The sequence below is a fragment of the Anolis carolinensis genome, chromosome 4 (assembly GCF_035594765.1).
Source record: "Anolis carolinensis isolate JA03-04 chromosome 4, rAnoCar3.1.pri, whole genome shotgun sequence".
In the NCBI taxonomy this organism is placed as follows: domain Eukaryota; kingdom Metazoa; phylum Chordata; class Lepidosauria; order Squamata; family Dactyloidae; genus Anolis; species Anolis carolinensis.
In genome coordinates this window covers 9,189,857-9,203,040 of record NC_085844.1, presented here as the reverse complement: position 1 = coordinate 9,203,040, position 13,184 = coordinate 9,189,857, and the positions used below count along the sequence as shown (strand labels likewise).

At 40.0% G+C, this 13,184-nt stretch overlaps 1 protein-coding gene across 9 annotated transcripts in view; it reads right to left on the bottom strand.

The window, feature by feature from the left end:
* Positions 1 to 13,184, bottom strand: part of ptk2 (protein tyrosine kinase 2) — a 261,873-nt gene that overhangs the window by 27,726 nt on the left and 220,963 nt on the right. For all 9 annotated transcript variants that reach the window (XM_062979966.1, XM_062979967.1, XM_062979962.1 and 6 more), the window contains 3 exons: positions 11,560 to 11,646; positions 8,594 to 8,731; positions 4,007 to 4,138 (listed from right to left, as the gene is read on the bottom strand). In XM_062979966.1, coding sequence (XP_062836036.1) covers positions 4,007 to 4,138; positions 8,594 to 8,731; positions 11,560 to 11,646 — 357 coding nt within the window. The remainder of the gene's footprint in view (positions 1 to 4,006; positions 4,139 to 8,593; positions 8,732 to 11,559; positions 11,647 to 13,184) is intronic.

The following is a 13,184-nucleotide window of genomic DNA, read 5'->3' as shown; positions in this document are numbered from 1 at the left end:
CCCTCAGTTGACTGCTTGAGGAGCCCTAGTGCGTTGGACTCACGTCGCACTAGGGCTGGCCTTTTCCCGAAAGCTGGGAAGGTTTCACATTACAATTTTTGGCAAAATGCCCAGCATTCCCACAGTACAAACACAAGCCCATCTGCCTCCTACGGCTCTTTTCCTCTGTAGACAGCTTTTTAAAGACCCCAAGCTCCATGGGCTCTTCCCCCATCACCACAGGTGCCCTGGTTACATGCATGGGTGGCGCACACATTGCTTTTGAGTGTTTACGAGCCTCGAACCTTGCGTCTAAACGCAGCACCTTAGCTACTAAGGCGTCCCAGCTTTCAGCCGGCTCCAAGCGTGCTAATTCATCCTGGAGCATATCACTTAACCCGGCAGTAAATAAAAGCATGAATGCATTTTCCCCCCAATCCAGCTGGTGGCGATACAGGTTAAACTTATTTAAGTAATCCAAAACAGTCCCCTTTCCCTGTTTCAACCGATACAGAGCCCACCCAGCGTTCTCCGTGCGGAGAGGATCCCCAAAAGTATCAGTTAACAACTTTTTGAAATTATTCAAATTGTCCTTGACTGGGTCATTTCCCAAAATTAAATTAGTGGCCCATTGTCCTGCGGGACCGGTCAACAAACTCAAAATAAAGGCCACCTTGCTAGTGTCTGTAGGAAAAGCATGAGCACTGAGCTGAGAAAAATAAAGCTCCACTTGTGCCAAAAAGGTTGGCAACTTGCACCTGGTTCCGTCAAAGCGTTCAGGAGTCAAAACATGTCCTTTCACAGCCTGAGCTGTTTGGCTAACGGTAAAAGCCGTTTGCAATTGGTCTACTTTGGCCCGTAACTCATCCATCGTCTTCCTGACGGGTTTATTGCTGCAATAAACTTTTTATGGGCGTTGGGCAATCTGTCAAGGACAGAACGCCACAAGATTCAAAGTAACAGAGTTTATTAGATTACAGAACTCAAAAATGCCCGTAAAACACAAGGGCCAGGCAGTTTTTGCCTTTAGGAGCAAAAAGGGGCAAAAGTAAATGTTCAAAAGATAAACCGGATTAAACCGGAGTTTAATCCGGGTAAAAACAAACTGCTTGCGTCAGCCTGGGTATAAACGAAACGAAAGCCAAGGAACAAAAGATACAAAGAATGCAACTAATTGGCAGCAGATTCCTCTCTGCTGCCAACACTGTGCTTAGAGTAACTTGCGTCGCTCCCCCACACACACAGCAGACAGGATCTCCAACACGAGTAAATCAGCCAAGGATTGTAGCAGTTGAGTAGACCAGTTCCGTTCCGTAGATCAAAGCCAGAAGCAGACGTTTGTAGTTTTTCCAAGTCCAAGAAGGGGGGAAGACAAGCCGTGGTCAGTTCAGTCCGAGTTCTCAAAGCAGGAGATGGCGTCCGTCAAGAAGACGACGGAGGGTCAAGCTAATAAGAGTAAGCACAGGTTTGCACAAACAAATGCCCACACAATCCCTCCCGCCGTCTGACCCTGGATTCCAATCAACTTACGTCACAGCACAGGAAAGCACACAAGTCTTCAGGGAAGCGTCCCACACACACACGGATCCCAAGCGTTTGCCCAGATTACCTTGCCCAACGCAATTTGCAATTGCTCCCAAGCCCCATTTTATGCCAGTTACAAATCTTCATCACTGTCAGCTGTCCTCCTTAACCCGGGCGTTTCCTCATCACTTTCCTCGTCAGAGCTGGAACACCTCTGACTACGCCCAACAGCATCTCCAGCTGTGGATCCCGTCCCATCCCTCCAGCTAAACCATGGGTCTAATCCTGAAGGTCCCCATTCATCTTCTGTCCCATCATGGCCAGTGGCACCCACTTCCTCCCTTACCCGAGTCCAATCCATCTCATCCTCCTCTGAGCTAACCAGCCCCTCCTCCATTCTCTCCGTAAACCCTTCGAAAGACTCCTCGTCAGATGGTGCTGCAAATATGTCTCGCAGTCTTTTTCTCTCTCGCTCCTCGAGAGTATCTGACTCTCGAGGAGTCTTACGCCCACGTCTGTCAGTAACAGAGCCATGAGGCTCAATCATAACAGATAGGCCCTATCAATGGCTATTTTTCACATATTAGATTAAACTTCATGTTCAGAGGCAATATTCTTCTGCATATTAGTTACTACAGATGAAGAAGAGAATCGTTGCTTTCATATTATTCTGTACACTTCCCATGAGTTTCAACATTAGTCTTGCCATTTTATGTGAGCATATACTCCTCCTTAATAGATTTTTCATTACACAGAATTATTGGTCCTACAAGTTATGTCTCTCTTATCTATAAATCAAAAATATTCCAGAAATTGAATTTTTTTTGCTACCAACTGCCTGTGTCCGCCTTTGGGGAAAGGGGGTTAGTCACACATCCAGTGCCAGCTAATTTTTCCTCAAGGAACCCTCCCTCTCCAATTAGGTTTCTGGAAATAGTGTAGCATGGTCTATTCAGCTGGCATTGGCCGTGTCACTAACCCTCTTTTCTCCCTCATTCCTCATTCACTATGCATCTACAAATACAGGTATTCCAAAAAAACCCAAAATCCAAAATCTGATAAACATCTGGTCAAATGAGGAAGGTTCAAATTATATTATTTCAAATGTCTATATTCTACCTATAAGGGCTATACAGCTCTCTGAAGTTGGTTTGCTCAGTATGGTTACACCATTCACAATGAAACACAATATTTTCATGTCATTAAGATCCTAAAAATAGCTTTCTAAACATTCCTTTACCATCTTTTGATAATTTCTGCAGAATAGTATAATCCCACTAGGAGAACAAGCATCAACATCATTGTACCTATTAAACATGAACAACAACATAACTGTTGTTCAAGTTTAATAGGTCCCATTTTGAACTCCAAAGCACAATGCTTAGGAGATGTCTGCAATTAGATACCATAACCAGCTATGTAAGATGCACCTGAAGCAAACATTTCTTTAGAACATTTCCTACACAATCAAAATTTAAACCAAACAGAATTAACTATGAATTCTTTACTTCTTACTTCCTAGGCTATCTGAATCATTTTTACGTTACCAGAAAGGCATAGTTTTATATCCCATGAAAGCATTCATGCTAAGAGTGTGACGAATAAATCCCCTAATACAAGAGCATAGGAGATGAATCATGGCTTTTAGAGACGTATGGTTTGGATGAACACAGTCTGCAATGTCTGTATTGGTTTCACCCAAGAGCAAAACTCTCAATTAGTCCTCAGCATCGCAAGTAGAACTCCAGATCCCCCCCCCCCATCATCACTACCAACTCCTCTATGGAACAGGAATAAAAACAACAACAACACAACAACTGCACAGTTTTAAAATTCTCATTTCAAAGCAGGGGTGGGGACCACATAGCTTTCTAGATGTTACTGAATGGCAACTTCTATTTTTGCCCACCATTGGTCTTGCTGGTGAAGGCAGCTAGGAGTTGCATCTGGAGGGCTGCATGAGCCACACAGCCTCTTAAAAGTCCCACTGGTGCTTATCTTAAGGACCTTGGGTGGATTGTGCAAAACGTAACATATAAAAGGAGCTGAAAAGGATGTTCTGCATAACTGACTCCTTTCACAAAAAAGGTCAAAGTAAGTTTCAATCAGGACACTTAAAATGAAAACTCTTGGACCACACTTGTGGGACTTTTTATGAACACTAGATATTAAGTGGATGTTGGCTATGAGAAGGATCTTTGGATCTTTGATTGTAATTATTATCAAAATTTAAGAAAAGAATGTGCAGGTCATTTATGTGGCATGTCTGAGGCCCCATCTGCAGTGTTATATAATGCAGTTTGAACTGCATCATAGTGGTGAGTGTAGACTCACTCATATAATGCAGACTGGACTACATTGAACTAGATTACATGAGCCAACACTGACATATAATCCAGTTCAATGCAGTTAGTCTGTACTGTGAAACTGGATTAAATGACAGCCTAAGAGAATACTATCAACAATTAGTGGCCAAGATAAACTCCACAATGAAATGCATTACCAGGAATCTCTCTTCTTTTTCCAGCCACCGCTGGTCTTCTTCCATTTCTTGTTGCTGTCGTATCAATCTCTCCTCCATTAGATGTGCTGGTAGAACTTGCCCCATTCCTCGCAGATCCATACTACCAGAATCCTATCAGACCAAGGGTAGTGAGGAGGAAAGAACAGAAAGAAATATTAAAATATTAATACATGTTACATTTTGGTTAGCATAAATGCTATCAACATATATTCTGATTTTTTCCCCTCTTAGTGAAGAGCCCTTTTCAATATAAATAAAAGTCCTTTTCTGAAATATTTTAAAGTACTGATTAACAGAATTTGAAACTATCTTGTTAAACATGATACAAACTAATTCATTTATTCTGATGATGGGAGAACTCGAATTTCAGAAATCAACCAAGTCATGGCAGAGATATCTACCTAATCCAATTCCTTTTTATTTTAAGAATAGTAGTTGATAAAGTCTTGCATAATAAAAAGTAGTGCCCTTTTCTTCATCTATTATATTTAGCAGGGAGCTGGACAAGTTGCCACAAAGCCATCAGAAAAGAGAGCAAGGCTTTTTTAGAATGTTACCCGAAGAGGACCAAAAGAAGGCCTAAAAAAACTCTCCATACATTTGAAAGCCCCGATGCTTGGAACCTTGTTACAGGCATCTTGTTAACAATATTACTACTACTATGATCCATAGTTCTTCAAAAGTCAAGAAAAACACAAAAATTAGAGCCTTACTCTAATTGCCCTAGTAGAATCCTTATACTGTCAAGGGTAGAGCAAAGAAATAGGCAAAATGAGCAGCACTTTCAGGTGAAATGTAGCATTTCTCAGAATCAACACTTCTTAGACACAGCAATATTGCAACCTGGGGGCTCCTTTTTAAGCCAGATATTAATAAAATATGGGGACAGGTTGCTAAAATGGCAAAAATCACAAAAATCCATCTAGCTCCCCAGCAGGTCCTTTCTTTACAAATAATGTTGGTTTTGCTCAACGTTTGAGATTTCTGTCTGACAACCAGGAACAACCTATAGTAAAATAAAAGTGATTTTGGAGAGTGATTAAAAATAATGTCTTCACTTGAAATTCTGAATGCCACTATAATCCCTGCAGTGCTCACTTTAATAAGGAAGGTTTTATTCCTCAACAGCTACTGGAACATTTGCATATCCAAATATTCTCCCCCTATCTTAGTCATATTTTAATAGACATTTTAGTTTAAAAGTTTAGACTCTTTAAGTACAAAGTAATTAGCAGTGTTGGAGGAAAAGCTGTTGGGAGGAACAGGAGCCTTAAATAATAGCTTATTTGCAAAGGGAAGAGAATCTGCAAATTGCTTTGTAGTTCCTTGCCAAAGGACAGTTTGACACTAAAACAGGGTTCAATCTCCTCTCAGCATGCGTAAGATCCATCTAGGCTTTGTGGTCATCTGGATAGGGCCTCTCAGCTGCAGCAGTGGATCAAGTTTTCATTGCCCTGAAAAGTCTCTGGGGACACTAAAGAGCTTACTTATAATGTAGTTTGGTTGACAAATATCTGTGACCTGGTTTCATCACACACATAAGCTCCATCAGACATTCATAGTGAATAATTCAAGGAGCCTGTTGCGCCGATACCAGAGGAAGAGAAAGAATGTTCGGAGATGGTCTTGGACTGCAATGTTATTATAGATCACGGGCAGGAAACTGATTGGTTGATTCAGAAGCTACAATTCCATGCAAGACAAATAGGGAAAAGGTGAAGTGGTTTGACCATTTTATGTTGCAAAATATCCACCAAAAAGGAAGGAGACTGTTTCTTTGTTTTCTGCCCTTCTCCCTATCCAAAATAGTTTGTATATGCGCGAGCGCGCACACACACAAACACACACATATATGACAACAAGGTATGGCTTAAAGGGGAATTAAGTTAATAAGGACAAGGTTAATACAATACAATTAGAATATAATCAAAAACGCTAAAAGCACATTACATGTTCATTTGCATTAAGGTGCTGAAATTGTAGATGCCCCACCCTTTTACATAGGAATATCATTTACTGTGAATACACTAGTTTTATCACCCGTGTGTCATACCATACAGTAGATACATTAAATGGAATGACAAGCTTGCAGCCTTGAACAGCCTTATCTATGTGGATAAAAGCCCTGACTAGGATACCTCCTTATGATACACAAGCAAGTGTTTTGGAATGCATGCCTCTTTTCATGTATATGTATTTGCTATGGAGTACACTAGTGTGTCCTGTGGTAAACACACTGCTGTATAAAACTAGGTGCCACTATGAAGTTGGAGATGATGCAATGCAAAGAAAGTGAGGCTGAAGCAAGTGTTTGAATGCTTAGGAGAAAATACCAGGGGGGGGGGGGGAGGGAAGACTGTCTATGTTAACAACAGGCTCAGGACATCCAGCAATCTGAAACATTAGGCAATTCCATGTACCCTAAAAATACTGATGCAACATCTTTCCTCCATAAAAGTTGTTCTGAAATAAATACTGAGTAATTTTGGGTTAGGAAAATGTTGCAACTGAATTGAAAATCCAGATTAATCTGAGTTGTCTCTTGGAAAAGTGTGAATACACCATTTTTCCAAATGTATTTCTCTGTGGGTGTATGTTTAAATTTTGTAACAGAGTAATATAGCAACTTGGAAGATGGATGGGGGAGTGTGTCCCTGTTGGTTCTCCTGGATTTGTCAACAGCATCTGATAACATCCATCATGGTATTCTTTTGGGTGATTTGAGGGCGATATTTTGAAGTAGTTCTAGTCTTTCTTGGGGGAACATTCCCAGAAGTGGTGCTGTGGAACTCTTGTTCTGCCTTTGAGACTGAGAGATTCCACAAGATCCAATCTTATCTTCTATGTTTTTACCATCTACATCACGCATGGGCAAATTCTGGTCCTCCAGGTGTTTTGGAGTTCAACTCTCACAATTGCTAACAGTTAGAATGGATTGAAGTTTGCCCATGCCTGATCTATATGAAGTCACTGGAAGGAGTTATCTAGAGGTTAGATATCATCAGTATGTTTGGATTGGATATCATCAGGATGTTGATGATACCCCACTCTATTTCGCTTTTACAACTACACCAAGGAGATTTTAGAAATCCTAAATCAATGTCTGGTTGCAGTGAAGGACTGGATATGAGTGAATAAACCAAGGCAGAAAACTGTTGGTCAGTAAGGAAAACCAACCTAGGGTTGAGATCACAGCCTGTTCTGAATTGGGTTCCTCTCTCTTTCAAAGATCAAGTTCAAAGCTAGGAGGCCTCTTGGATTCAGTGCTGCTCCTAGAAGGTCAGGTGGCTGAGGAAGCCATAATCACCTTTGACCAGCTTTCGCTGGTTCACTTGTTGTGCCATTTCTTGTTGAAGGCAGATCTAGACAGTGATTCATGCCATGAATGTGGTGAATCTGTTGTTATTATGTGCCTCCAAGTCTTTTCCAACTTCTGGCAACCCTAAAGCAAACCTAGTATGTTTTTGAGCAATATTTGTTTGAGTACACTGTCTTTGCTTCCTCTGAGGCTGAGGGCATATGGCTTGCCAAAAGTCAACCCAGTGGATTTCCATGGAGAACAGGGCTTTTAACACTTGTCCAATGCTCAAGTTTCTACACCATGGCCTTAAAAAGTGTTTGGAAGCTGCTGCTAATGAAAAATGTAGCTTTCAGACTAAGGTTGAGTGTGTATTTTAGAGCCCATTTAACATCAGTCTTATCAGAATTGCATTTGCTTCTGGTTTGCTTCAAAGATCAATTCAAAATGCTGGTTGTACCCTCAAAGCCCTAAAGCTTGGGATCAAATATCTGAAAGTCTGCGTGCTCCCATATAAGGCTGCCCCAAATCTGATGTCCTGTTCTATGAGCCAACACCTCTCCAGATTAACTTGATTTGCTGCCAGAATTGTGGGGTTTCTCTAGAGAACACGTATCAAATGCAAGGCCTGAGGGATGAATCTGTTTCACCACAACATTTTATGTGGCCCGCAAGGCTTTCAATGCCAAAGCAACATAGTTACATTTATACAGTCTTACAACAGGCCCTTTGAAGGCAACCATGAGGTGGATGTGGCCCTCGGTGAAAATGAGTTTGCTATCCCTGCTCTATAGCAACCCCACAATTACAGAACTTCCTACCAAAGCATGTATTTTGAATTAACAAAGGGAAGCTGAAACAATGCTGTTCTACATGGCCTTAAATTTTTAAATTGCTCTTTTTCATTGTTTTAGAATGGTATTTCTACCATTTTAATGTTTTTAAATTTTAAAGTCTTGGTACATTACTTAGGGCTCGGGGGGGGGGGGTCATATAGAAATCCTATAAATCCATCTATCCAGCCATACACATTAATAATACTTTTATTAATATAATTTTTCTAATTAATAATGCTTATGCAGAAGTGACAAACAGTCATGACAAACGGTCACTGAAGAAAGAACAAAAGTGCGCGGGGGGGGGGATGAAAAAGAGGGAGAAAAATTGGCTAGAAAACATAGTTTTCATCTGGCATGAACACATCAGCTGGAAGACAGGATAATTTTCACCACTATCTCCAATTTTCTAAGTATTTGAGCAGAAATTACCTCCACGTTTGGTTGCCACATGGATATTTCTTGAGGCCGATGATTCCAGGAATCTGTCTGATCCAAGATGGAGGCCTGTCCTGGATAAATGCTTCCAGCCATAGGTGGAATTGCATGGGAAGCCGGATAGCCTGAGACCTACCAGAAATATTGAGAAATGCTTAAACTATAAAATAGACCACTCCACATTTTATGAGTGTTGTAACCTTAAAACAAAAGGAATGAAGAGGTGAAAGAATCCAGGTTTTCTCACTCAATGATACCCTTAAATGCAGTCTAAAATGTACTCAAGATGTAACACTAGATACCATATTGAAACAAAAGTGTTTTACATCTCCTTATTGAATAAGGAAATATCAAAACATTTGACTCGTGGATGTTGTCTGAGGACACAGTGCTTCTCTGCCACTATCATTATACTTGCACTTTTTTATACATCCTGCTAAAGGTAATCTCTAGTATATCCTTCAAGCTTATATCTCTAGGGTGAAAGGAGGTAATAGGCACAAATACTTGGATGATATCCCAACAGTCCTTCCATTGTGTTTTGGAGAAAGCTTTTAAAACTGGCTTTAAAATGAATAGCAATGCCTTCACACAGTCCTATCTATGTGTTCTTGCAATAATTCTATCTGAATGGGGAGCAACGCAAGAGCATTTTTTAAAATATGGCCAGTACCCATTCCCACAAAGGACATTGGTTTCTGAATGAAAATTTGAAAGGCTTTAAAGAGAATATTGGGGAACTATATCTTACAGAATAATTTAGTTCTTTGATATATGCATTTGCAGCTTATAGCTTGATCATGGAGGTTATCTGCACAAGTCCTATATAAACAAGGAATGTTTTGTTACACCTTTAAGGCATCTAGCTTTTCATCCGGGGAGAAAGGGTGAGCTTCCTCTGTCAGCTCCAGGTTCCCATGCAGGGACATGAGAGAAGCGTCCCACAAGGATGGTAAAACATCAAACACCCAGGCAGCATCCCTGGGCAACGTCCTTGCAGATGGCCATTTCTCTCACACCAAAAGCGACTTGCAGTTTCTCAAGTCGCTCCTGACATGAAAAAAAAAAGTTCTGAGCTCACACTTACTGTTTAATCCCACATTTCAATTTTATCCACAGTTCCCCATGGCAGTCTAGTTAATATGTCAAAACTGAAATTTGACAAAAATAGAACTGCATTTATTCTTATTCCAGTGTATGTAATTAACACAATATTCTGCAAAGTGAGATATGCTGTGACTTTCTTCAAGTTCAGGTTCTTATGTTTCAGAGGACTCCAAGTAGGCCTACAACTATTTTAACTATTTGATTGTGTTTTGCTGCATAGAAGGGTGTTGGACTTGATGGCCCTTGTGGTCTCTTCCAACTCTATGATTCTAATGTCATCACTAAGATCTTCCTTTTAATTGTTACTGACACTCCCCATTTACTATCTGTATCTACTGAAATCCATATCCATGCTCTATATGCCTTTCTTTTAAACCATTATCACCTCCTAGCTGGCACCACTTAAATGTGCCTATGAAAAATCATCCCTCTCTCATAGCCATGTACATTTCTATATGTAACTGCAGACCAATATAATCAAGGCCATCCATGTCTGTTCCTGTTTTTCTTTCAAGCTCATAGTCTTTCTACATCAGTATGGGCAAACTAAGGCCCGAGGGCTGGATGCGGCCCCCTGAGCGCTTACCCCAGACCGTCCTCATTTTCCCTGTCCTCTCAGTGGCCCATTGCATCCTTTTGGAGAAAGAACATGGGAGGAAGGCACACATCAGCTGAGAGCCCTCTGGAGTACTCTCAGCAACCGTATGTCTCGCCCTCCTCCCAGCATAATGCAGAGAGGATAGCCTGAAGATCAGGGGAGGAGGATCAGAGCAGAGCCACATGTCTTATTTTCCTCCTGGCCTTAAGATGGGGCTAGCAGCCCTGTCCTTATGCCAGGAGGACAATCTGTGTATGACCCAGGCCCTGCCCCGCCCCCTCCTGGGCCCACCCTCTCCTAGGCCCTCCTCTCTCCTGGGTCCATCCCAGCAGGTTCTTCGCCGGGCCCACAGTGCGACCCCAAGGCAAAAAAGTTTGCCCATGTCTGTTCTACATTCTTGTTTTGCGGCAAACACAAGAGCTTCATCACATTTTTTAAAACAACATAATTCCAAGGTCATTTATATTCTGTAGTTCAATTATCACAAAGAGTGTGTGTGTGTGTGTGTGTATGCATATATATATATATATATATATGTGTGTGTGTGTGTGTGTGTGTGTCTTTATAATTTGAGTATCCCTAATCCAAATGCTTAGGAACACAAATGTTTTGGATTTCAGTTTTTTCAGCTTTTGGAATACCTGTATTAGTAAATATAATGAGATCTCTTACAGATGGGACCTAAATCTAAACACAGCATTCATATATATTTCATATATACTTTATATATACAGCCTGAAGGAAATCTTACACACAATATTTTTAAATTATTTTAAAAATATGAATCCTCAGAAATCCACTGAATCCTCAGAAAGCAAAGTTGTCACTTTCTCAGACATGCATGTGGACTATTATGGTTTTTGGAATTTTGTATGAAGGATGCTCATCCTGTACTATTTTAAAATTTACTCACTTTAGATTCTATGTGAGCAGATTCTGAATCTTGCAGAATAAAGACAGTTACATTTTTTCTATTATTCCTAAGGACTAATAGCTGCTTTGAGTCTCCTTTGGGAGAGATAAAGCAGGGTATAAATAAACATAAAAGCATAATAATAATATTAATGATAATATGCTCAGCAGCTGTTTTTTTCTCCCAAATATTGCTCAGGGTCTGGGAATCAGTCAGAAATATTAACTATTGATGGCAAAAACAGCAGTGCTAAAAACGGAAAAGATCTAAATTCTTGCAAAATAGCTATGTTTCAAAAGTGTATGTTTGTTTAAAGCAATAGAATAAAAGTAGTAATTGTACCTGGTAATGATTAGGCTGTACCATGTGCTGTGGACTGGGATAAAATCCTTCACTAGATCTTGGACTGGGATAACCAGGTCTGCTGGGCTAGAAATACATTAGAAAGAAACAATTTTCCTTAGAAAACAAAACAATGAAATTAAGCAAGAGCACTAACAGCTAAAAAAAGAAGTGGCTTTTCTTTATGCATTTGGTCACACATTCCATCTTAACAGACCCAAAATATCAAATTTCACTTCACACTAAGAACTGATTGAGCAGGAACTTTTCAATTAAGTGTTGACTTCTGGTATGAGGCATACAAGCTGTTGTCAAATTTTTAGATTGCTCCACTGATTTCTATGGATAGTTCTCAAATATGTCTCTGGGAACTTCCAAAAATAACATCTCAATTTAAACCACAATGTAAAGAGCCTACAAAAAGTTTCCTTTTTATTTTATCTCTTGTTAATTCTTCCTCTAAGATTCCTTTGCAGCCACTCCATGTTATCTTCTTTCTCAGCCATACATCACTAACATACATACCCCACTAACTCAATCTTGTAACATTTCATATCATTATGGCCTGTTCTGCTCATTCCCCAGCCATGAGGCTTTTTATGTTATCATTTTTCTTTTTCCACAAACTTTGAGATCCCTCCTCGTTTGACAATCCTTCTTTTGTGAGTGTACTCAAAAATAGTTTGGCCATTCTTTCTTCTGAAACATAAATCTATAGCACCAGGTATTTGTTGAAGGTCTCTCACCCTGGTACGAACCAGAGTTGGGCCTGCTTAGTTTCCAAGATCATATGAGATCTGATGTCTTTAGGGTATCTGTTAAATAATACCAAATTATTAAAGCAGGATTAACCTCACAAGAGGAAAACAGGGCTTATTGATTCAGGTTCTGCTTTTTAATTATTAAACATTTGGAGCTTTCTTATGCTACTAATTCACTCCATCTACTAATATTATGTAAAATCTTTTTCACTGGGGAGGACTGGGGTCGAATCCTGGAGCTGGTGCCATGCTCCTGTCCTTGCCAGCCCACTTGCAGCCATCGTGAAGCTAGTAGGTCACTCACATTTTGTCCAGCATAAGTATTCATAACATATACACTGGCTTTTGCAGTAGTAAACAATGTATAATGTAAAGGAGATTCGTGTACTTTTAAGTATTTGCCATTCATATATCAGGTATCTCTATATAGGGTTAATGCTCATTTCCCAATGCATTGAATACAGATCCTCTAAATGTTTTGGATTTCAAATCCCACAGTCTCCAGGCAACAGGACTAATGATTAAGGATTTTGCAAGCTGAAATCAAAAACATCTGGAGGACCAAAAAGAACCATAAACAAGCCACTGATGAACAAAAACACCAAAAAAATTAAAGAACTGTGTCATGGAAACTCTCTGGGAGAGCTTGTCAGTGCCACTTTGAGCCCCATTTTAAAGGAAAACAGAATATAAATCAAATAAATAAAAAGTAAATAACCATCAAGTAAATAAAATCTTGCCAAGAAAACTCTGTGGTAATTTTGTTTTGGACTTGTGATAAATTATAAGTGACGTGAAGGCATATAACAACAAGAGAGGGCTAGATGTTTTCAGCAAAATGATTATAATAAAAGTTTCCCCCTT